The 26,509-nt window shown below is 38.8% G+C and overlaps 1 protein-coding gene and 1 long non-coding RNA gene across 2 annotated transcripts in view; both read left to right on the top strand.

Annotated features, from left to right (window-relative positions):
- The window catches only part of LOC121012863 (uncharacterized), a 10,430-nt gene extending 7,527 nt beyond the window's left edge, over window positions 1-2,903 (top strand). The window contains exon 2 of the long non-coding RNA XR_005782365.1: window positions 2,726-2,903. This is a non-coding gene — a long non-coding RNA (uncharacterized LOC121012863). The remainder of the gene's footprint in view (window positions 1-2,725) is intronic.
- Window positions 2,904-12,905: 10,002 nt separating this feature from the next.
- Window positions 12,906-26,509, top strand: part of RHOBTB3 (Rho related BTB domain containing 3) — a 54,227-nt gene continuing 40,623 nt past the window's right edge. The window contains exons 1-3 of the mRNA XM_040448185.1: window positions 12,906-13,016; window positions 13,197-13,422; window positions 18,052-18,238. Coding sequence (XP_040304119.1) covers window positions 13,015-13,016; window positions 13,197-13,422; window positions 18,052-18,238 — 415 coding nt within the window. The 5' untranslated portion in view covers window positions 12,906-13,014. The remainder of the gene's footprint in view (window positions 13,017-13,196; window positions 13,423-18,051; window positions 18,239-26,509) is intronic.

Genomic DNA, 26,509 nt, shown 5'->3' with positions numbered 1-26,509 from the left:
CTCTCCTCTCCTCTCCTCTCCTTTCCTTTCCTCCCTTTTCTTCTCTTTTCTTCTTCTTTCTTTTCTTTTCTCTTTCTTTTGAGAGAGAAAGAGCACAAGCAGGGGAGGGGAAGAGGGAGAGGGAGAGAGAGAATTTTAAGCAGGCTCCATGCCCAGTGTGGAGCCCAATTTCAAGGCTCAGTTTCACGACTGTGAGATCATGACCTGAGCTGAAATCAAGAGTTCAACAGTTAACCGACTGAGCCACCCAGGCACCCCATGATGCTTCCTTTTTCTCTGGGACAGAAAACATTAGGGAAGATAAGGAGGGAGGAGATGTCAAAGTCTGAGACAGAAGACAGTGAGAAGGCTTGAACCACTCCGGAGAATAAGAGCAATAACCACATTTGGCAAGAAATACCCAGTGTTCAATTGAAGTTGGAGACTGTGAATTTGTAGCACCACCAATCTGCACAATGACTTTCTATAGTAAGATTTAGCCATCAAAATATGGGTGTAGAAAAAATCAGACAGCTGGATTGATCCAGGGTTGGAGTTTTGGACTGAAGGACTACAGAACAAGGGATGTGAGGCTAAACACAAAGACATGCACCATGGGATTTCAAATGGATAGGGTGGGAAATACAGAAGAGGGCTATCAGAGAAGGAGAACATGGAAGGGTCAAGGGTTTGGATATTGTATGAGAGCATGAGCAGGGAGCAACTGAATGATGGAAATGGAAGGATGAAGGTTGCGTGTGCAGGTTGTGGAATATCTGAATGTGTTGTTGTAGGTGTGGAGCAGTTGTGGGTAGTGATAATGCCTAGGGACAGGACATTGAAAAGGAGGGATAAAGTGGAGTGGAGGTGAAGGTCACCAAAGAAGAGAGGCTAAGAAGTTGAAAGAGTAATTCATGTGGACATCGACATCATGGAGGATCATGAACATATTTGGAGCAGAGAGAAAAATAATGAACAATGTATGAAGTGGAGGTTGGTGGTTGAGTGGGAGGTTGCTAAATGACAGCAAGAGGAAAGATAGAAGGAAGTATAGCAAATGGCTCTTTGGATCAGAAGAACAGTTCTTCAGGAGGATAAAGGAATAATGGTCTGGTTCTCCCCTCTACCCCAATTGGAATTACAGAAGGTAAACTAGAAAAGTTTTGCAGGAAAAATGCATGGGCAAATCTAGGTGACCAGGATACATTATAGCTGGGCCTGTAGCAAGGAGGATATCAGGTTAAAGTGGCTGTAAAATTCAGGAAGAATTCACTCTAGAAATGCCCTAATATTGATCAGCAGGTGGTATTGATAGTCCCGATTGCCCAGGTTGGCTCTGGAAGTTTCTAAGTTTTAGAAGTTTAGAAGATACCAAGTTTTCCCTGATATGAGAATCTAGAAGTAAAGAACACAAGTGCATTTAGTACAGTTGTTTGCATACTTGTTCCGTGGGCTATTAGATTCCTTTGAAGCTCTAGGTTAAGAACCATATTTAGAAGATGGCTTTGTAAACGTGGCTGTTGGATGATCTTTGTGGCTAATCCCATCATGTAGATAGACCTTAGTCTCTCCTAAGCCTGAATCTGCCAATCAGAAGACAGAACTGTAGAAGATTGAGCAAGTTTTAAATTGGCACAAATTTCCACTTGCTGGCTTAATTCCAATTAACCATTTATTTATATATGCAAAACATCCTTGGGATCAAAATGACCTATACCTTAGATGCCTAATAAATGCTTGTTGAGAGGCACCTGGGTAGTTCAGTTGGTTGAGTGTCTTACTCTTGATTTTGGATCAGTCTTGATCCGATGGTCCTGAGATCGAGCCCAGTGTCAGGCTCTGCGCTGGGCGTGGAGCTAGCTTAAAATTCTCTCTTTCTCTCTCTTTCTCTGTCTCCCCCTCTGCCCCTCTCCCCTGCTCTCTCTCTCTCTCTCTCTCTCTCTCTCTCTCTCTCTCAAAAAACAAAACAAAACGTTTGTTCAACTGAAAGGATAATAGTGGGCTTCCCATGTAGACTTCCCTACAGGGAAAAGAAGGTGTTGGCCACATATCATAAGTTTCTGGGCCCTTTAATAGTTACCCTTCTCATTATAAATGAGCAAATCTAGGTTATACACTGGCTTCTTGTGCACTGAGTTAGCACAAACTCATCCATTGAGTAGGATCAGCTCTGGGCACCCTGACAAAATTAAGTTTCTGGACTTGCAAAACTGAGGAATGAGCCCTGGAAAATGTGACTTGACTGAGGCAATGTCATCCTGAGGCCAGCCTGAGCAGCCCAGCTGGCCTCTCCCTGTGACACTTCTAACTCAGTTGTTTAGAACAGCAACTGTATTTACATCATTTTTAGCTCCTGCAATAAAAAGCTTTGAGACCATGACTGAGTTGTAAGCAAAACATCCTTGTAATCACAGTTAATGCAACAGGACTAAGTCATGTATTAGAAATCATAGTGAGTTAATAAAACCCAGTGGCTGAAGGTGTCTCCTAATTCTAGAGTCTAGCGTGGGGAGTTATTAACAGTGTATATAATTTGTGACTGTTCATGGGTAGTGACCTAGTAACAGACTGTTTCATTTAAGGCTACAGCTAGTGAGTACTAAAATGCTTGTAACAAAAAACAAAACAAAGCAAACTGCTTTTTTTGTGTGTGTCTGCTTTGTTTTGTTTGTATTCTCTACTTCATTGCTTCTTGTGTTATGGCAGAGTTGCACATTTCTGAGTGTCTCATTCTTCTTGTTCACAGAATCATAAACTTTTCCCACTACTCTGAAGAGTTGGACATAATGACCAGTAAAAACAGGATTTTTGTCCGACATGGCAACCATTCCAATAACAAATACCGATGATCCTTTCGTTTCTGTTCACCTATAAAAAGGTAGTTGCTAACTAACCAGTTCAGTAAAATGTCATGTCTTGCTAGATTTCACTAGAAAGAAGAGTTTTCTTGCCTTTCAGAATTTCATGAGTTCTTATGATTTACCAATTTGGTAGTAAAGCAAAATATGTGGTGGTGGTGGTGGGGGGGAACATCACAGTATAAATATGCACACCCTTTAATTTTACCTGCTGGTAAGTAATTTAATCTTTATTTTTATATTAAATCAGCAAGAATATACTATGACTGAAAAGACAAAACTTGAGAACTTAAAGCCCTGGGCTTGCAGTGGGGAACTTACGCTGCAGCCTGGATGGGGATTTAGGTGTGGGCGTGGTAAGGGGTATTGCTCAAGTTCCTCTCTTTAGGGGAATATTTCAGTGGAAACTTTGAGAAGATCTAATTGACACCGGGATGAGTCCAAAAGCATCTTTGCTTTGTTTCTGCTACTTACCACTTCACTGAGAAAAGTCTAGACACTTTTGAATGAAGATGCTGAATCTTTTAATGTAGATTGAATTGCTCTTGCCCCACCCTGGTCCTAAAACTGGAAGGAGCTTGTTACACCAAACATCTTGAGAAAGAACACTGGACAAGCCCCTTCATTAGCAGAAATAGTATCGGCCCTGTAGGAGTAGGGGAGAGTTACCAGTTGGGAATGGAGTTTGGATCTGGCTATAGCAGGGAAAGAAACTGGTAGTATAACTGGAAAGATAATAATAACTATGCAAGTCCAGATATTTTAATTTGAAGATGAGTAGTGAGAATAGCAATAAAAAATAATAATACTGAAGTCTCAGATTAAGATTTAAAACATTGAGTGGGCTCTAAAGAGGACCATGGAGATCACTGTCAGTAAGAATATGCCCAGGGGATCTCGGGATAAGGTAAAAAACAAAAGGAAGAGAAAAAAAAAAAAATGTCCTTAAGATAAACTGAAAGTTTTAAATGCCTGAGTTAGGTGATGTTTGAATGCCAAAGGACTATTCCCCAAGGATACAAGCTGTTAACCAGCTGGGCATTTCTTAGAGAAAAAAAAAAGCTTCTAAGAAAATTTCAATTGTTCACTGTAAAATAGTTTTTCATTGCAGACAAGATTATAGAGTTGGGTGTGAAAAGTAAAAAGCAAGGTGAGAAAAATAAGGATCAGAAGTATTGTATGAGGTCAGAAGGGAGGTGAATTGGTTTGTTCTTGCCATTAAATGAAAAAGGAGGGGGCACCTGGGTGGCTCAGTCAGTTAAGCCTCCAACTCTTGATTTTGGTTCAGGTCATGAGCTTGGGGTTCCTGGGAACGAGCCCCTCATCAGGCTCTGCACCACGGAGCCTGCTTGGGGTTCTCTCTCTCCCCTTATCTCTGCCCCTCCCCCACCAACACTGTGCATGCTCTCCCTGGGTCTCAAAGTAAACATAAAAGAGAAAACAAAAAAAGAGAACATTCAAAGCAGCCTTGTAAAATGCCCAGTTGGGATAATGCCCAATGGATGGTCGTAGCACAGATGCATAGCAGAGATGGCAAGTAGAAGGAATATAAGAGATGGGGAAGACTTATGAGGAATCTACCATTGTAAATGGCACAACTTTTAGTACAGTTAACAGTAGAGCCAGATTATAGTAATATTGAAAAAAATCTATCTTTTCATGTATTTAAGATTTTCACAAAGGTCTATCAGCAGAGTATTACACCATTTAAATCTAATATTTATATTAAATATATTTCTGTATAGCTACAAATGGAAATATTCACAAACATTATGCATAAGTAAATGATACAATCAATAATGTTTGATAAAGATACTTGTATATATATTTTTCAAGGACTAAATAACAGAGCAGGCATATTGAAGACTGAACAACCTGATTTCTTTGAAGTTCAATCCTTTGAAAAATGCTGGTAGCAGCAAGCAGTCCTGGTTCAAAGGAACATATGTTCTGGTATTTTTAAGTAACATTTTAACTGGAAAACAGAACGACTGTTTGAAAAACACGATTGCACACAATGATAGAGGTGGGTGGCTAATATAAATTCAAACAAACAAATGCACATTTTACACCTTTTCTGAAAGAGTTTACGGTAGTTAGATTCTGGATTTTCACCTTGGCTTATCCAAACAGAATTGACAGCATTGCAGCCTTGCAGTTTAGAAGAAATCCACTAGAAGAAATCCACTGGAAGAAAGAAGTAATAAACTGTCAGCTACTTCTCTGGGAAGAATTACCCAAGTAATAAAATGAATAAAGTCAACTTTTCTCATGACTGACTGTATGGTTACTGACCTTGGCATGTGACTCTGCTTAGGTTATTCTATGTGAAGTACATGCATGCTCTTGTTGTAAAAACAAAAAGATGCTAATCTTGAATTTTATGATTTTTCTGTGAATTTGCAAGCTTTATCTCTCATTAGATAAGTTAATACAATATAAATACGTTTTTTACCAGGCAGGTTTCTAGGCACGTAGGTCGGCAGTTTATCTGTGTTGCCTCCTCCTATCTCCTCTTTCTTTCCTCTCTCCCCGCCTCTCTCACCCCAGCAGTCAGCCCTGATGCCCTATTCAACAGCACAGGACTCCACTATGGTGTTTTCCTAAGCTTGCTCTCTAGAGCACAGCCCTAGCTACCAGATCTGTAGTCTCCAAACTTTTTTTGGCTGAGTACCCGATAAGAAAGAATTTTGAACACACTCTCAATATCTTTATAAATTACATGCATATATTCCTGTTAATATATAATGAATACAATAAAACATACAGAAATAAAGATATAAATAGATGAAATAAAGATGAAGCAAATTATATTTTAAATAATTTTAAACTGTATTAACAATGACACAAAATACATTTTCTTTAAAATGTTACTGTTAGAGCTTTTTAGAGAGAACAATAATTCAGTATTTTTCTTAACTCTTAGTTTAACTCTTTGTGATACAGCAATGTAGATGTCTGCTTTTACGTTTTGTTTACTTCAAGTTCCTCTGAAAAGATCTCATGAAGATAAATGAATTTGAATGGAAGAACTGCTTCCTTAGCTGAGTTACTAAATCATAATACTTATTTTTCAGCCCCACTTTTTATGTAAAGATTTTTGTTAATATCTAATGATATTAGATACATACATTTCCAACTTGCCTAATGTTACTCATTTGTTTCTACACTCTAATCAGAAGATGTTGTAAATGTTTATATTTTTAACAAATGGCTTCAAAACCCATGGAAATTTTATTTGGAAAATGTTTAGCTAGGTTAAAAAAGCCTATAATATATGCATTTTTATAGGTTACATGCAATGTTTTCCTTCACAAAAATTACATAATGAAGGAAGTATTTTTATATATCAACACAGTGTAGTGGGTAAGGGCATAGACTCTGGAGCCAGTCTACTAAGTTGGAATCCCAACTCATTGTTTGTATAACTGTGGGCAAGTTACTTAGCCTCTTTCTGTGCCTCAATTTTCTCTCCTGTAAATTAGGATAGTAAGACATGTACTCAACAGGGCGGATATTAAATATTAATAAGTAGTAAATAAGTCAATAATAGTAAAACACTTACTATCATATCTGACATATAGTAAGTATACTCAAGTATATAAAGGATTAAGGGGAGAATTCTCATGCCCTGAAGTTAAGAGTGTAATAATTAAAATGATTTTTGAAATCAGTTGGGTATTATCTATTAAAGTTGGACATACACATACCCTGTGACGTAGCATACCCACTATATTTAATAAGAGTGGTCCTTGAGGCTTTGTTTGTAATGAGCAAAAACTACAAATAACCCACATATGCATCTACAATGGGATGGAAAAGTAAATGGTTGTGTATATATCCATTGGATGTTATTCAGCAATAAAAATGAATGAAAGGAAGAAACCACAGCTACATTCACATGAATGAATCTGACAAATGATGATGATCATAAGCATCAAGACACAAAAGAGTATATACAGTGTGATGCCACTTATAAAAAGTTCAAAAAGAAGCAAAATTAAAATGTTTGCTTAGGGATGCACATGTAGTAAAGCTATATAGAAAAATAAATAATCATCACAAAAGTCAGGTGATGATTATCTCTAAGGAAGAAAAGATAACTGTAACTGGGGAGGGGGAAGGAGGCGGGCACCAGGTGTGTGTGTGTGTGTGTGTGTGTGCGTGTGTGTGTGTGTGTGTGTGTGTGTGTGTGTGTGTGTGTGTGTCTGCACATGCCTGTACCCTTGCATGAATGTTGATAATACCCTATTTTCTGACTTGGGAGATGTTTAGGAAAGTTTATTTTATAATTATTAATTTGTGATGATTTTTATGCAATTTTCTGTGTACAGGTGTTATACTTCACAATGAAGAAAAAATTTTAAAAACTCTCTACAAGTCTCATTTGCACAAAATTAACTGCATTGTTAACATGTTATAGTGCTGTGTATTCTGGCCCCAACTTCTTTGCTGGAATAACTTCCTATAAAATGTACCATGAATGAATTTCACATGAATGCTCACATATAACCTTAGCTTGGAATCCTCCCCTTCATTTTTTTAAAAAGTTTTAGTCAAAACAAGGAATCCATCGATGATTACACTACACAAGTTTTGTATAAAACAGTTTTTATTTTTACAAATTCAACTATTATTTAAAACATCATTTCAAGATGTAGTTAAGAAAGAATATCTTCTCTACTATAGTTTTTCTTTAGTGGCTCACACACAAAAAATGTCATTTTAAAATGTATTTCATTATCAAAACATAGTGTAGTAAATACCACACTGAAACAGAATCTATCATAACAGAATCTATCCACCATAACGTGAGACATATTAAAAACATCTGTGCTTTCAGTTTAACTTTAGGCTAAACTTCCCACATTGTGTAACTTGTTCCAATACTTGTGTCTTTGGGTCTTTAGCAGTGTTTCATATGCATATTCTCAAGGTATTCACTGTCAAAGAAATGAAGTTTTTTTTTTCCATTTGTGTTCCATGTATAATTTCAGGGATTTTCGTCTTGGCAACAAAAAAAACTATTTTCCCTATCGTATGTTGCTTTTTGACATTCATTGTTATGAAAGCTCAGACAAAGCTTTTTAGCATTTGTAATATATGAATTTTCTTTAAAGTATTGGCTTGAACAGTACATTACTCAATATGCTGGAGATGCCGAGTTTTGCCTTCATGTTTGAATGCATAGTTTTTAAATGGCTAGCTAATTGTAATCAGTTCAGAATATCATTATCTATTAACTATGATACACACCGGGTGAAGTCAGTTAGCAAAAGTATATGTAAATTCATACTTAAAACAAATGTTCTTATTATTTCAATGATTATGGCCAACTTGTCAGATCCGATTAAGCCATTCATTTTTTACTTTGCAACGTGGCTTCCAAAGGACATCAGAAATGTCAACGCAGCCAACTGTGTTTGCTTATTCTTGCATTATTAACACTATCTCCATTGGTCCATGCTGTAACTGTTCATTTAAATATCCTACATAAATCCACTTAGTGTGACAGAAACTGCAACATGTGGCAATATGTTGAAAGCGAACAATGGAGAGAGCCCTCCCCTTCTGTTCTGTGTGCTGCTGTGCTCCCACCCTCTCCCCAGAGCACCCCAGGTGCCTGTCCACCTATGGACCATATGGGGGTGCTGCTGCCAGTCCTCACCTTCAATATTATTAAAGCTTGACTTCTTTCCCTTTATTTTGATAAAAGTATAGGTGTTTGTACATAGAAGTCCAAATACTTTATTCTCAAATTTCAGGTTCAGGTTCATCCTCTGTACCCCACTTTAGAGACCCTTGCTCTAGACAGTCTTAAAATTTTATTCCTCTTAATGTTAGAAATACCCTCTTTTTACTGAAAATAAACTTGAAACTCTAATATATTCTTTCAGGGACTCCTGGGTGGTTGAGTCAGTTGAGTGTCCAACTCTTGGTTTTGGCTCAAGTCATGATCTGTGCACTCGCTCTCTCTCGCTCTCTCTCTCTCTCTCTCAAAATAAATAAACTGAAAAAAAATAAAACATAAAATTAGATGACAATAACACTGCTCTGATTGACTATGAGATGGGAGAAGGTGGTGCTCAGACCTCTCTAGGTATCTTTCTCCCCCACCTTCTCAGATGGAAAACTAGTTCCTTTGAAACACAGTTGGAAAAATCTTAATGCCAAGCCTAATTCTTCAGACCTACCCGTAGTAACACTTGCTTCCTCTCTAGTCATTAAGGAATCAGCATATTTTTCAAAGACTGGTATATTAATATTCATGATCTGGGAACCAGTAATAACTCTCTGAGTTACCTCACACATACTTTACCGCTTTTATGTGGCTACATTGTATCTGGAGATAAGAGCATCTATTAGAATGAATAGAAAATGGTGGCATTTCCACTGCAAAAATAGGGAAGCATGTTGTTTGGGTGGGAGGTGCTTGCTTGTGTGTTCCCCATGACCTTGAGACTGGAGGACTAATGATAATCCAATTTGTTATACCCCAGTAAAAGTAAATTTTTAATTAAATGCTACTGAGGGAAACTACAAATATATAAACCAAATAAAAATTGTAAATAAGAGGAAAATAATTATTTAAAAAAGTAGCCTTAAGATAATTATAAAAAGAATCTTTACGATATCAAGAAATAGACCATCTGTGATCTTGTATTAGCCAAGATAAGTAACACTAGCTGCTATAATAATTGACCCTAAAATGTTTGGCTTAGCTCAATAAAGATCTATTTTCTCACTCATGTCTCAGTACAATGCATGCTGTGAAGCAGCTCTGCTCTAACCATTCATTCAGGAACCCATTCTTCCTCCATGCAGCAGACCAACAGATTCAAACAATGGCTTCAACATTGACCTGGCTTCACCCAGTTAGTAGAGAGGGATAAAAGAGAATAGAGAAGGCACACTTTTCTTAACAGCTCAGTAGGGATTATATTCTGCTACCCAGAATTAATGATATGGCCTTATCTACATGTAAAAGCTTTGGAAAATTTAGTTCAGCTATGGGTCCTGGAAAAGAAGATGGGTTTGGTAAGCATCTAGCTGAGCTCTCTGGTATATACAGAGGGACCCCTAATCTATAGTTAGTATTCCCAGGTCTGACTTTTGAAATCTCTTGGAAAGCCTCTACCACTCTCTTTTTTGTCTGCTGTAATAAAGGAATCTGCACACCAGTGTTAATTTCAGCTCTGTTTCCTGAACAAACCATGATCTTCCATGTCTCTACACCTTTGCATGTGATTTTCATATGATGTCTGTCTATTCCTTCTAAAACTCTCTCCCTTCCCACCTCCCTCCTCTTCATATTAGCAATTCCTTCTCATCTGTTAGGACCCAAGCCACTGTTTACTTCCTCTGTGAACTTTTCTCTGGTGACACACAGGCACAGTCTCTTCTTAATGTTCACTGAATTTTAACCTTGTACTTTGTACCTACCTCTGCTGCTGAATGCATAAGCTCGTATTATAATTATTTAAGCAACCAGTATGTTTTCAAAGGATTGGGTGCATTAATATTCACAATGTAGCGACCATTAATTATAGACTTGGTTTCTCAAGGGTAACACCTGAGTCTTATGTATCTTCGTATCTCCCATGCTACCCACCATGGGCCTGGCTCCCATACTCAATAATGGAGGAGAAAATGCATGCTTCTTCCTGCCACTTTCCAACCCCCACCCCCCTTTTTTGTATTGTGACAAAACATAAAAATATAACATGAAATTTACCATCTTCACCATTTTAAAGTATACATTACAGTAGTGTTAACTATATGCACCATGTTTGCATTAGATCTCTAGAGTTTTTTTCATCTTGCAAAACTGAAACTCTCCTTGTTGAACAACTCTCTATTTCCTCCTACCCTCAGCCCCTGGTAACCACCATTCTACTTTCTGTTTCTAAGAGTCTGACTACCTTAGATACCGGACATAAATGGAATAATGCAGTAGTTGTCTTTCTGTGAATGGCTTATTTCATTTAGCATAACACCCTCAAGATTCATTCATATTGTAACAGATGACAGGATTTCCTTCTTTTTTAATCCCAAATAATATTTCATTGCAGGTACATACCACAATTTCTTTCTGCATTCATCCATTCTAGTGTCTTTGTTTTTGACCTGTGGTTACCAGAAGGGATTGACAAAATATATTTTCTATTGACCCAAGAGAAAAGGTGATCCTATACTCTTAGATATTTCAGGATGGTTTAGGTTCTAAAGACTAAGGGAAATTATACTTAGTGCAAGGGAAACTAGATTTAAAAAAAAAAAATCAGTAATAGGGCGCCTGGGTGGCTCAGTCGGCTAAGCGTTTTGACTTCGGCTCAGGTCATGATCTTATGGTTCATGGGTTTGGCCCCTCATCAGGCTCTGTGCTGACAGCTCAGAGCCCGAGCCTGCTTCACATTCTGTGTCTTCCTCTCTCTGCCCCTCGCCTGCTCACACTCTGCTTCCCTCTTTCTCTCTCTGTCTCGCTCTCTCTCAAAAATGAATAAACATTAAAAAAAATTGTAAAAATAAAAATCAGTGACTACATGAATAATGCCTCTTGCTATACCCTATGAGCATGAGAAACTATATTATACTGCTTCCAACTGAGCAACAAGGCCCCTAATCAAAAGCTGTTCACATTCCAAAGGCCTCTTATCCTAGTCTTTTCACTCCTCTACTCAGTACCTCAGTCCCTCCTCAGTACCTCATACCCTCAAAATAGCTCTCTTGAGAAAAGATATTTTAAAGTAGGGCAAAATGAATAAATAAGGAAAGGGAGAAATAACTCTTTCAACACAGAGCACTTGTGAGAATTTTCATGTTTATGGAGAAGCTGAGTCCCACAGTAACCTCTGGCCCTTCTTGGTATTAGTGGACTCGGGTGTTCATTTGCATTGGGATAGTTCGAGGCCCTTTAGAGGCAGTCATAACCTTTACTTCAGTGAGTTATCATGAAGGAATCTGAAGTATCCTTGCATTATTAGCATGATCGTTATTTTTTCAGTTGGTCTAAGGAGTTATTAAATAGGTAGCCTTAATGTGCACTGGAAAATCTCCAAGTAAACTAGCATTTAGCTTATCCGTATGTTAAACACCTCACACGTAATTTCTTAACATTATCACAATAAGAACCCCAGCACTCAAAAAAAAAGAAAAGCTGCAGTTTTTGGTAAACTATGCCAAATATAGCTTGAAATAGTAAATAATCCCTCAAAAGCGATATTAGCAAATTAATTGCTGTGTGAACAAAGAACTCTTTCTGCCCCAGCATGAATGTTGCCTTTATTTTTTTCTCTCAAGTATGATTTTAGAAAACAGCTGTAGTGCATGTTGACAAATGACAAAGCGGGAGACGTGGTAAAACACTTTCGGTCAAGGCCAAAAGGGGAAAAAAATTGGGCTGCTGGAGCGGCCAGCAGGCTTGAATGCCTAGCTTCCCCAGCCTCCTTTTTCCCCAGCCTTTAGGGAGCGGGGGCCTCACCGCCCCACCCCCCTTTCCCTGGCTCTGGTTACAGCCTTTCGAGTTGAACAAACTTGCTGCAGGCGGATTGGCGATCAGGAGCTCTCCGGCTTGGGCGTTGTATTTATTAATTTATATTCCGCGGGGCCCTTGCGCGGGCCGCTCCTTTGTATCCGGCAGCCGCTGCCTGGGCCCGGGGCCCGGCGGGGAGCGCGCCCCCCGCGTCCGCTCGACCCCCAAGGCCAGCACGTGCTGCACCCGCCCGCCCGGCCCGCCGAGGGGGCGGAGGCCCCGGCTTTTCTCCTAACTCACTCTCGGCCAGAAGGAGGAGCCGCGGCAGCAGAAGGCGACAGCTGCCCGGCCCGGGGAGCGCGGCAGAGAGGGGGCTGCAGCGCCCGGGCGCCGGGCCACTCTTGGCGGCGGCGGCGGCGGCGGCCGGGGAGGCGGGGAGCGGCGGGCCGCTCGGGATGTTCCCGGGCACTTCCTGACTGGCTGGCAGCGCGCACACGGCCCGACTCGCACGTCTCCGGCCCCCTGGTCGCTCGCTCGCCTGCTCGCGCGGGCCCGCTCTGCGTCGGCCGCGCCGCGGTGGAGGCGCGCGAAGGAGACGCGGCCGGGGATGAGCTGATTGCGGGTGAATACGCCGCCGCCTGGCCCCGAGAGGCCGCGAGGAGCCGCTTTTCTCCGAGTCGCCGCCCTGCCCTTGGATTTGAGATCATGTACGTACGCGTCGCGGTCCTGCCATTGTCTCTACCCCAACGCGTGTCGTGCGCCCCAGCGCGAGGGGCTTTCGCTCATCCTCGCCGCGCGCTGCCCCCCGCACTTCCTGTTCTGATTAAAGAGATCCTCGCGCTGACCACGCGCCTCTTCTCCCCCCTCACCCCCTCCCTGTCGTGTAGGTCCATTCACATCGTGGCGCTCGGGAACGAGGGGGACGCGTTTCACCAGGACAATCGGCCGTCGGGGCTCATCCGCACTTACCTGGGGAGAAGCCCGCTGGTCTCGGGGGACGAAAGCAGCTTGTTGCTGAACGCCACCAGTACGGTCGCACGTCCTGTGTTCACCGAGTATCAGGCCAGCGCGTTTGGGAATGTCAAGCTGGTGGTCCATGACTGCCCCGTCTGGGTAAGGGGCGGCCGCTGCTCACTGCCGAGGCTGACGGAGCTTTTCTTTCATTTGTTTTCCTCCTCCCCCTTTTTCCCTTTTCACGGATGTGGACCGTCCGGGTCACCTGGGTAGAGTTTTAAAACATTTTTGGGAAAAGCTTCGTTTTCCTTTGTTTCACCGGGCGGGGGGCAGCCTGGTCAGAGAACACTCTTAGAAGGCAAAAAAAGCCCCAGTGGGAACTTGGAGCGCTTACTCCTACAATTCACGACTGTAGGTTGTCCCTTGGTAGCTGGCAGTTGAATGTGACAACCCCAAGGGACGGGGTCACCAAGTGTCACCCGCAGAGAGCAATGTTTTTTCATGCCTACCCTGTTGGTGATAGTGTAATATTAGTGTTCTAAAAATAAAGTCCTCTGAAAGCTCAACACAAGCAAAAATAAATTTCACTGGGGCAGTTCAGAAATAGGACCCCTGGAAAGGAGAGGAAGAGACAGGGACTGAGAATTAATTTTAAACCACTCATTTGCAACACTATCCACTTTTGAAAATTTTAATTCATGTTTTTAATTTTAATAATGCAGATACTCTTGATATATTAGCCATTTGTTTTCAGTGACTCATAAATCGGAAATAATAATACTGCTTGGAATTTTCAAAAAGCTTTAAAATTTGCAATAATTAGAAGAAATTGTAATAAAGTCAATAAAATTCAGTCTGATTCTTGAGTACTTGATAAAGGAGAAAGGAATCTACTCTGTGACACATAAATATTTTTAATGCACAATAATGTAATACTGAGGTATGTAATAATAGTAATAATTTTAATGTTTTCATTTAATCTTATTTGGAAATTTCTTATTCTTTACTGGTATTGGAGTTATAATATTATAACTAAAGCTCAAGATTGTATTTTATAACAGAAGAAAGCTGAGTGTCTGAAAAAGAAGATACAAATTCTCATTATGTGAGACTGTGTGTTTAAATAGCAATTTTAAAAATCTAGATCAGGTGCTATGGGGAACTGATACACCTTTCTAAAGGAATGTATGGAATGTACATAAAAAATGTCTTATGCAAATTATGGCAAGAAAGGATCACTATAGCCCAAACAAATTTTCAGTTAAAGGATATTTACATTAATGGGCTAAAATAAATGCAAAACAGTTTTTCCATTACTGGGTGGTATTGAATTCCCATTTATGACAGTGATGATGCTAGTCATAAGAAGCATTGATCAGGAACTTGCTGGAGTCTATGCAAGCAAATGAAACACTTTTTTTTTCTTCACTTTGGCCATTTCATTGTGAAAGATAGTACAGTCTAAAAACTTACTGGTTTTACTACAGTCAGTGGAACAGATGTTGAGTGAGTAGAGTCAATAAATGTAGGGAAAATAAGCTGAATTTGGATGTTAGGTTTTACATTTCCTGTTTTTTCTTTGAGCTGTTAGCTCTTTCCTGTTTATGTTGATAATTTAGCAAAAAACAGTACTTGTGATCATGTGTTGTAGTAAGTGAATGGATTAGAATAAGCATCTGTAGTCTAGATTTTTGCCATATACTGATTGTTGCGTTTTATTGTGTTAATCTTAACCTTTTGTTTGCTTAGACTCTGGTCCTGTTTAAGGCATTGAATTGGTAACCAGGTACACTTTGGGGGTTATAATGATCTTCAAACATGAGGGAATATATTTATAGAGTTTCTCTTCTCAGGTGCTTTTCTTTTTTTGGTGGTAAGTAAAAATCCATCAGAGATATTCAGGTGGATTGTATTTATCAGCTGATACTTGACATGTACAGAAACATAATATTCAATATAGCAGAGCAGATAGAGCACAGGTTTTGAGAGCAGAAGGACCTGCTTTCAGATCCCCACCTTGCTACTTAGAGATTTTCCTTGGTTAAGTCAGCGATCCTCTCTTAAACTCACTTTTCCTATGTATAAAATGAAAATAATCCCTGCCTCCTAGAGCTGTGCTGAAGAGTAAATGAGGGAGCACGTGTAAAGTTCTTAGTGTAGAAGCAGACGTGTAGTAGGCACTCAGTAGGTGGTAGCTCCTATAATGTGTTTATTATGACTTCAATATAGCCATGTGTCACACTAAGCAGAAGTTTTCGTATACATCATTCAAGGTTCACACAAATGTAGTGAATTTGCCACCACACTGAGGCAGTGGTATTAGTACTTAGTACTAAGTGCAAAGTACAAAACAGTACTTTGCAGCCCCATAGTCAAGTAGAATACAGTTGTTTTGCTGCAAAAATTTAGATTATTTAAAAAAAAATGATTTCCATTCTCCCAATGTGGCTCCAAGCTTTGCATTGCATAACCTCCTAGAGGAAATCCTGGAAGTGATTTACAAGGGGTGGGAGAATTTGATTTCCTTCATATTTCTAGAAACCAGGGGAGCATTTTCTCTTTGACACAGTTTGACTAGGAATGTGGTGTTATTTCCTTGGAATTGGAATGAGACAGTTTGTACTTCTCTTGTTTTTTTTTGTGGATCCATGGCCTTATTTTGGACCTTGTCGGTTAAATAATTGGCACTTTTAAATTAATGCATTTCATATTCATTTTATGTAGTTCATTATTTAGGATGTCTGTCTCAAACCCATCCTCTTTTTTGTGTGTGTGCGGTTACATTATTTTATTTCTAGATCTTTTCCTGTTTACCAGAGATATTCCACAAAAAGCAATGAGGTAACACATGCACACTTTTCTTGTGCAGGATTTGAAACTGATGGTTTAAAAATACAATTATTTACAGTGTTTATATCCTCAATACATCCGTGGTAATGATGCCAAAACCCATTTTCTCCTGACACTTCCCTCTCAATGTTTCCTTTTTTTCCTAGTACACCTCTCCAGTAACTCTGGAATTTTAAACTATTTGGAATGCAAAGAGCGGTTACTTTTGATTTGTTCTGTCAGAGTTAAATAGTTGTTTCATTTGGTCCACCTATTTCTAGTTGTTTTTTTTTTTTTTTTTTAATCCCATTCATCTGACTTTGTTCTCTTTCTTTGTTGTACTTATATACCCTGTTATGCTTGTTTACTTTGAACTTGGATACTATAGCAGATACATTTGGAACTGAATGGGTTTGTGGTTTGGGATTTGGAAAAGAGCATGAGTGTGGAGCTCTGCTGGGAAGCCTTCACATTTTCTTGATCTGTGTCCCACTTCCCTTCTCCCCGCCTCTTCCACCCTCCTCCAAGCTTAAGACTTTGCCTTTGCTGTTTATGTCCCCATAGTTTGTCTACTTTTCTTTGTTGGTTTTTTTAATCTTCCTTTTTCAGTGCTCCCACTTTCAATAAATTCATGTCCAAACATTTCAAAAAATCCATGTCCAAACATTTTGCAGTTCTCATTACTCTGAGTGTACTCATAGGAAGTAGGTGGGTTGGGGTGGGTGCAGGGAATTGGGGGAGGCCTTGCTGGGGATGGCGGAGGTCCTGGTGAGAAGCAGCTCTCTCTTCTAAAGGGCGTTGCTGTGTAACACTTCTCCAGAATTTTCCATCATAGGATGAAAGCTCTGTCACATGGATCTTGACTGATTGATTTCAGCATTGTTACCCTATTTGGGGCTCATATTTTAAAGTGCAAACTTTCATAGCCCAACAGTTTTTGGATCTGTTAGCCACATCTAACTATTTTCTTAATCTAGCCATGTTATATCCTGGAAATACATACTAAAGGCCACAGGAAAGGACAAATAATGATTAATAGTTAACTAGAATATGAGGAAAAAAGCTACTAATGCATACTTAGCTGTGGTATTAAGATATATAAACATATTTTTCATATGCTACTATTCACATAAAGCCTTTGAAAAATACTTTTGAAGTATCAAAGCTTTTAAGGAGTAGAGTTCATAATAAATTACTTTTGGCCCTGATTCTATATAGTGGTAATTATTAACTGTAGTCCAAAAGTAAAAATTTCAAGATTGAAAGGTTTATCCTGAATTTTTAATTTATATAAGCTAAAAACAGGAATTGAAAATGTATTCTTTACCATGTTGACACTTTATAATACATAGTATCTTTTTATAAGTCATACATCCCTATATACACACATACATTATATATATATACTGTACCGTCCAAAGGATGGATTAAGTTGAAAGCTATGTATAAATTTTGAAAATATGTATAAAATACATGGAACTCCACAGAATTCACAATGCATTGCCATTTAAACCACTTGAACACTCCTGCAGTGTCTAATTGGGTCACAGAAAATCCTCTGAAGCTTCTTTACTCATACTGATGCTCTGGCATCTACTGCCGTAGTGTTAACATTTTCAAATTTATTAGGTGATAAAAATATGGCATAATTTTAAAACAAAGTGCTTATTTTTAAGTGCACATATTGAAAGAAATTGCATATTTCATCACACAGACAGTGATTCCCTAGATCTGTCTCAGAGTACAACAACTACACTGCTGAATAGGCTAAATGAATACATAAAAATTGAAGAGTTGGTAGGCTTTAAACATTTTTAATTTTAGATAGTTACTTATTTAAAAATAAATTCTTTTTATGAATTACAAAAATTATAGGAAAAAATTTAATGTGTTACATTTTATTTCATGATTCATTTGAAGACAAGTAGACTAAAAAGTGCTCTTTGCATTTTGGTTTAGGACATTTTTGACAGTGATTGGTATACCTCTAGAAATCTAATTGGGAGTGCTGACATCATTGTGATCAAATACAACGTAAATGACAAGTTTTCATTCCACGAAGTAAAGGATAATTATATTCCAGTGATTAAAAGGGCATTAAATTCAGTTCCAGTAATCATTGCTGCTGTTGGCACCAGACAAAATGGTAAGTATTTAATTTTTTTTATGATTAGAATGCAGGTACCATGATAATTTTAAATAGTGCTAAGTTTATTCATGATTAATATGGGGCTTTTTTTGGGAATAAAATCACTGCATTCAAATGCCAGCCGTTAATCTCTTCATCACATGGTATGATAGTGAGACATCAAAGTAAAGTGTCATGGACTACTGCTGTGATTCTGATGGTACAGATTTGTCTTCTAAATTGTTCTACAGTAGTGAAGGAAGTCAGTACTTGTGTTCTTTTGATACGGGAAAGGTATGAGGCTGGCGCTGAGCCCCGGAAGATTGTTTCTGACATTCTGAAGGTCTATCCAGTGGGAAGGATAGATTGTCCGCAGAAGGAATTGGGCTTAGGTGCAGGGTTTTCAGGTAGCTAGTAAGGAGCAAACTGAATACACTGGCAGCACCTCCTGAGGGAGAGGAAGCGTTGACTCCAAGGCTGCTGGATTCTTTTGTTCAGCCAGTGCCAGCATTCGCTGCTATGCATATCATTGTCAGATCTCCTAGGGCCAGCTTGGAATTCACTTTGATTTGGTGGTATTTTGATAGTTCCATCTTAGTGGTATTTCCTCAGTGAGGCTGGCTTTAAAATTTTATTCATTGATTATTTTTCCTTTTCATTAAGGTAGAGCAAAGTAAGGGATGTAAAGTTCCCTAATCCCAGAGTGCAACTTAATGCCTTCCTACATGTACATGTATCTATGCAGCCGCCTCACAGGTCAAGATTGAGAACATTTGCCTCACTTTGGAGGGCTCTCTTATGCCTCTTCCTAGTTAATAGCACCGCTCCCTGGAGATAACTGCTATTCTGACTTCTAACAGTATAGATTAGTTCTACTTATTCTAGAACTTCATACAAAAGGAATTATTCCGTATGTAGTACTTTGTGTCTAATTTCAGTTAGCTTAATATTCTGGGCATATATCCATGTTGCACTTAACTATATTTTGTTATTTTGGTGTATATTTTCAGTTGTGTGAATGTGCTGTGATTTATTTATTCACTCTCCTTTTAATGATGCTTAAGTTTCCTAGGAGTAGGATTTGGGGTCATAGTGGTAGGGTAGGTGTATGTTTAGCATTAGAAGACACAAAGTAGGCTTGACCCTTCCTTGACCGCACATCCCCTCTACTTCCCTAAGTTTCTTTTTATTGCAGGCCTCAATTCTTGAAAGAGTCATCCACACTTCCTGAGTCCACTTCCTGACTTCCCATTTATTCTTCAGTCCACTACAGTCTGACTTTGACTTTCGCAATTATACTGCGTTTGTTCTCGCCCATGGTTACCAGTTAAATGCTTATTGACAAATTTGACATCCATTTACCTTTACCCTTTAATTTGATTTATATTTTAATAACAATTCATCCTTTGAAGTTATTCAAACACATCTCTCCCTTCAATTAAAAAAGCTATTCTTTGTTTCTTGGTTGTTTTAATTCTCTGTCTTCTTACTGGTCAACACCACCCCCCACCCCCATACACATATTGAACCAACACACCACTAGTTGTTTCCCAGGGTTTCATCCTTTGGCTTCACTTCTTGCTGTTTACTGTGACCTTGAATTTGTTAATCTGTTGCTTTACCTTTCCCCGTATAGACCCTGATGAATACCCAGCCTGTTTCTCTGGCTCTAGTTTCTCTCCTGGCCAGTATCTCCACAGAATCTTCCTCTTTCTGCTGAGTTCGCTGCCTTGGTGAATGATGTCAAACCCGTTCATTCACCCAAACTAGAATCATCCAACCCAGCTTTCCTCCCATTTCCCATATCCAGTTGACTAAGAAGCCCTTTTGGTTTTACATTTCAAATAAACCTCAAACTCCACGCGTTCTCTTTTTCTTCATTGGATTTCAGATCTTAGTCATGTAATTATCTGTCATAGTGGCCTTCTTTTTGGTCTCAAGGGGTAGTTCCTGATTTTGTAGGACCTGAAACTTAAATAATTTCAGAGGTCCTTGTTGGGAAAAAAACTACAACATTACAGATACACACATGCACACTCATGAATATTTAGAATGAGAAAAGGAAGCATGGTGAGTTGCAAATCTAAAAAGCTGTCAAATACCACAGACATTTAAAAAACATGTCTACTATTTAACAGCTTGACATTCTTTAATTTTCCTTATGTTTTTTGGCTGTGCAGTCTTTGATCACTTTTTCCTAAGGTAACTGCTTTTGTTATTTTCTATGTAGAGAAGAATATGAGAATTAGTTTTTCTTCCAGCGTATTTCTTTGCTCTTCACATCTTTTTGGTGCTGGGCATTATAGTTTGTGTTGTGTTCCTCTTTCAGCTTGGCATCTTTGTCTTCAAGACACCAAAAAAGTCTGCACATTGGGTGACAGAAGCATTCCGGAAGGCTATTCGTGTACCAAGACAGTTCTCAAACATTTAACTGTACAAGGAAGTGACTACAAACCACAGATAATATCCCACTAAACCTAAATTTCAAGTCCCATTAGCAGGATCCCCAAAATGCCTGTCATTACTTCAGAGCTGCCTGACGGAAGGTGAAGGGAGTTGGAATGGAAAAGAGACAGTGGTCTTAACCAAGCATAGTTAGAATATCTTATTTTGCAAATTTTACAAAAGCAAATGATGATGTTAACCATCTATTGCTTAGGTTTCTCCCAGGGCTTTGGAAGGGACCCACAAGATAAGGGTTCATCGGCTTTGTGGTAAATTGGCCTCTGGTCCTTCTGTTCTTGCCTTGGTTCTTCCTGAAATAAATCCTCTCAGAATAATCATCCTAGAATACAAGTCAGATCATGATAGTCATTGCTTTAATGTTCCTTAGAAACTCTCTTCTTTTTTCCTTTTATTTGCAAAATTTCAAACCTAAGAAAATTGACCAGAATAGAACAGTGAATCCCAGAGATTACAAATACACACATGCACACACATCCTCTCTCTTTCTCTTTCATTTGGGAGTAAATTATAAAATTATGGGATTTCTTCAATCCTAATTAGTTCAGCATGTGTTATGTAAGACAGTGCCATTCTTCTATCAACCATAATGCAACCATCATTCAAGAAATGTGACATACTATTATCTATTGTATTATTATTTTAAATACAATCCATATTCACATTTTCCCAGTTGTTCCAAAGCTGTTTTTTTTTTTTAATCCAGAATGTCATTAAGGACTACTCATTGCATTTAATTGTTATGTCTGTCTAGTCTTTTTAAATCCAGAACAGTTCCCCATCCTTTTTTTTTTTATCTTTCATAACATTGACATTTTTAGAGAATCTGAGCCCATTATTTTGCATAATTCCTTCAGTTGTGATCATTGTGATTGCAAAATAGTGATTTTCTGTCATTCCTCCTACACTTATTAGTTGGTATTCTTCTCTAAATAGAGCTTTCCCTTCTCTCTGCTCCCACATTTTTTAGAATCACTATGATTCATGGCTTTGTTTTTTAAATTACATATTTTATAATGTTTTCTTCGTATTCTTTCTGTTGTTTGTATTACCCCAAATTTGCATGAAGGAAGGCTTTTCAAGCTAGTTCTGATTAATGTTTGAGTCCTTCCTTATTTTCTGACATAAGATGTTCTAGGCTCACCTTATTCTGCCTGCTCCAGCCCTGGAAATCAGTCATTTCTTCAGGGAGCCCGGGTTCCATTTGGTGAGCAATGATATTTAGAAACCAAGATCTGGACTTTAGGGGTGCTCATAACTTTAAGTGTCATTGCATCAAGACCCTTTCGTTGGATAGAACCATGTATTTCTTTTAATCATGGGTTCCTACTGATTCCATTATTTTCATCCAGTATTTGGATCTCACTTCAATAATTTTCTCTTGTAAAGTCTTATCTAAAATGCAAGATCCTTCATGATATAGCTCCTGACTGCTTCTTCAGCCTTGTAGAGTGTAATCTTTTGTGTCTTATGTACCTGTTGCACAGAACTACTTGATGAACTTAAGGTCTTTCTTTAGATCTGGGAAAGTCTCAACTTCATGATTTCTTCAGATACCACCTTCCCTACATTTTCTTTATTCTGTTCTTTTTGTTCTCTTATTAGACTGATGATGAGACTTCTGGATGTCTCCTCTGTTACTTTTATCTTTCTTTTGTATTTCCGAACCTTTATGTCTCTGTGTTGTATTATGGGAGAATTCTTTGGTCTTTTTTCCTAGCTCACAAATTACTTCTACTGGGTCTCTCCTGCTCTTTTACATTATTACTTTTTTTTTTTTTTATTTCAACAGTTTCTCACATCCAAGATCTCTAATTGGTTGATTTTCATGTGTTAAGAATGTAAATACTTTAAGAAGAAAACCTCTCTCAATTAATTATATTTACTTTAAGATTTTGTTTTGATTGCTCTATTAAGTCTTGTTTTGAGGGGGGAGGCATTCTAAGTCCTTTCATCTGATGAGATTTTATTTCATGGTATGGATGCTTTTTAAACTTTGGATAGTTTTTTTCTTTTTTTTAAGTTTATTTATTGACTTTGAGAGTGGGCTGATATGTGTGTGCACACACATGAGCAGGGGAGGGGCAGAGGAAGAGGGAGAGAGAATCACAAGCAGTCTCCATACTCAGCATGGAGTCCGACTGGGGGCTTGATCCCATGACCCTGGGATGATGGCCTGAGCCAAAATCAAGAGTCGGGTGCTCAACCACCTGAGCAACCCAAGCGCCCCTGGATAATTCTTAATTTGCCTCATTTTGCAGTTTAGATTCTCTGTTGGATTAATGCCTTTCTCCTCCTCTGTCCAGTTGCTCTCTGGGGTCAGGGTAGGAGTGAGAGCTCATATGAGATCTGCAAGCCTAGCTGCTTCCACTGAGGTCTCCAACTAATCTCCACTCAGTTGCCCTTGGGCCTCCTTGTTGTGCCCCCATCAGTGAGCACTGAGTACTCTTAATGTTCTCCAGTGCAAGACTTCCCACCTGTCCCCTGAGCCTCAGCTTCCCTCTTTGGGTATGCTATCTGCCTTCAGCCTTTCAGGTGCTCCCAGTTTCTGGGCTGATAAGATTCTCTCCTCTTAATTTTTGAGTGTGGCTGTATATGCACATCTCCCTTCATCCTTCCCCAACCCCTCCCTTTGTTCCTTCCCTCCTTTCTCGCTCCCTCCCCCTCTCCTCTCCCTCCCCTTTATTTAATCATTTCTGTGATTTCTCTGGGAAAGGAGATTGCAATGTGAGCTTAGCTTTCCATTTTGAAACTGGAAGCTAACATGTTGTGTTTTTTCCTCACATCCAGACCTTGCATATGCTCCCCACCCCTGACTGGAGTGCCCTTCTGCACAATTCCTGTTATCTGTATGGCAAATTCATCCTTGTCTAGTAAACCAGTGCCTCCTTTGTGAAGCCTTCCACAATCCCTCAGGCAGAGTTAATTTCCTCTCTTATGTTCCCATGGTGATTTTGTACACCTTTATTTTAGTATTTATTATATTTATTATATTATAATTCTGTGCAGTCCTGTCTCTGTTGGCCCAGTTGACTCTGAGCTTTTGTCTGTGTATCTTTATATTTCTTGTTTGATATATGGTAGGTGTTCAGTAAACATTTGTTCAATTAGTGAATGAGTGGTCTTAAGATGAAATTAATTTCACAGACATGTGATTGCAAAGTAATTAATTACCAAGCTAAATCTGATATTCAACCCAAGGACTTGTATTGTTTCCCTCCCCGAGTCCCTTGCGATACATGTAGCTGTGTTGGTGTTCTGGTAATTCCTCTCGTGAGTTCTTTTTAGAAATAGTTCAGCAAAAACAATCAGTCTTACTATTTTCCTTTGTTACACGTGTTTTGACAAGCTTGACTATCTATGTATGTCTTCATCACATTTGGATTTGAAAAAATTTTTGGCTTTTTACTAAATATTGAATCTATCTCTGAAAGAGAATTTTTTTTTCTGAACGTGCCTCAGGGTATTCATAGCCTTGAGCTCCCCCAAATGGGCATCCTGTCTTCTTTTCATTTTGAAGTTCTGATAGAGCTGAGTACATCGCTAAGCTAGAGTTCTTAAAAGTTCTTTCTAAAGCTTTCAGGCACTGGCAACATTGTGAGAATCACCCTTCAGATTCTGAAAGCTGCTGCTTTGAAAGAGACGCAGTTCTTTTGAATTCCAGAGTTACTTTGTGTTTGCTTTAAAAAATAGACATTTCTGATAACACCTTAAAAGATTATCATGTAAGAGAAGTAAAAAAAGACTACAGTGTTAATGAGAAGTCTAACACTGATTCACAGAGTCCCTGTGACCCTGAGGTAGGCTTACAGAGTGATCTGAAGAAAACACCACAATTTAAAATTATTTGGGTCCTCTGATTGTTCCTAATGAAATGCTTAATATAGGTTTATTTATTCCATAAATGTTTTACTGGCTTTCCTGCTATATCCAACACATAACAATGAGACATTTTTTTCCTTCCGGGTGCATATGAACAAAAAGAGGTGTTCTGTGACACACGGAGATTGTGAAGATTAGATGTGAAGAGGGGTTTTCTAGGCATGTGTGTCAGTAAGGGTAATGGCTACACACAGCGGAAAACCTTTCTCAGCTGGGTTAAACCTGGAATTAGTTGTATTTTCCTTCAAATCAAGATTACTTGTTAAAAATTTTTTACATTACATTCACTTAATTTTCCACTTGAAGCACTTGGCTTTATTTTTGTTCAGAAATACAATTTAATAAGATGGTCTGCCTACTCACCCCATTCCATCAACATAAGGAGAGCTTTGTAGACATAAGAAGGCTTCTGTCTTCAGAAAATCAAAGGCACTGTTTATCAATCTTTGTAAAGAATGTGAAATACCATTGTGTTATTTTTCAAGATAGGCTAAATTCTGTATAAAAACTTTATGTGCTCCAGAACTAAAATGATCTTTTACTAAAAGTAAAGCGAAAATTCAGAAATCATGGCTTAATTTTGAGAACCCACAGTTAACTTTTAAATCACTGTATCTTTACTCAGTAATTCTTCACTCAGACTAAATTTTTATCCTATCTTTTGTTTCACTTTACTTACCAGATAGAACAAATAACAGTTGTATCATTGTTTTCCATTTCTGACACACCAGGAGACTTGTCCAGGGCACTCATCTTCCCTGACCCTCACTTTCCTCCTCTGCTGAAGGAGGATGTAAATTCCTGGTCTCTGAGCTCTAAAATGCTTTCAGTGAAGCTGAAATTATTACATAGTTAAGTACATAGCAGGCACATGCACTAAACCTCCTTAGAGTATACTCCATATGTATATATACATGCTCTATCTATATGCAGGTGCTTGGTAAGGACTTTGCTGTGTATGCTGTGGTAAGTTGCCCAAATGCCCTTTGAGGGCCACCATCCTTCCTCCCTCAGGTACTGAACTGCTGGCTGCTGATTCACAGCTGAATCTCCTCCTAGGGACTGGGAATTACCTTGTGCTGGTAGAAGCTGCCTACCCAAGGTTCTGCCTCACCCATGGCAGCCCTCATCTAATTACTCATTATCTTATTTGATACAGGGACACAAAGGCCCAGTTCTCTTTCCCCCAAATGAGGAACCATTCATTCTAAAGGGCCATCTGAGCTCCAGACTTCCCAGTAGGATCTGCTGAGATCTTTGTTGTAGCTATATTGCAGTTCAAATTTTTTCTCTGCCCAGCCCCATTTCCCTCACCCCTGAAACCGTTTGCTCCCAAGAGCACCTCCCTCCCCAATAAACCTCCTGCACACCAGTCTCCATCTCAGAGTCTGATTCTCTAGGGAAGCTAATCTATAACAAAATGCATTTCTAGAAATGGATTTATCCCCCTTTGACTTGGCTGTCTTTTATACAATGACATATCTGATGTGTCATGAAATAAAACAAAGCTAGCTTATGAATTCACAGATGAACATACATTTTTAGCTTTAGTAAGAAGTATTCTTATAGATGCTTGATCTACCACCTTCCCAGTCATAGATCTGTACATGGTACAACCATGACTCTTGGGATAGTTCACATTTTTAATAAAAACGTTTTTATTCTTTTAGTTTATGACTTTTTAATCTTAGTATATGTGCTGCCGAAGCGAGCACTATGACTTTTTAATCTTGAAGAGAAAGATAAGTGATTGAATTTGGTCGTTGTAGTTGAATACTTTAGAGTCTAATAATTAAGATGTTTGGATTAATAAGAATGTACTTTATGTGAAATCTCCAAAGAGAGTGGCAGTTTTGTAGCCTTGAAGATTCAGATCTAGTCAACTTGGTGAATATATTTCAAGTTTATCACCAAAAAAAAAAAAAAAAAAAAAAAAAAAAAAAA

Source organism: Herpailurus yagouaroundi, unplaced genomic scaffold (genome assembly GCF_014898765.1).
Source record: "Herpailurus yagouaroundi ecotype Mexico unplaced genomic scaffold, PumYag 29, whole genome shotgun sequence".
Lineage (NCBI taxonomy): Eukaryota > Metazoa > Chordata > Mammalia > Carnivora > Felidae > Herpailurus > Herpailurus yagouaroundi.
The sequence above is the reverse complement of the archived record's forward strand: the minus strand, read 5'-3'. Positions and strand labels throughout refer to the sequence as shown.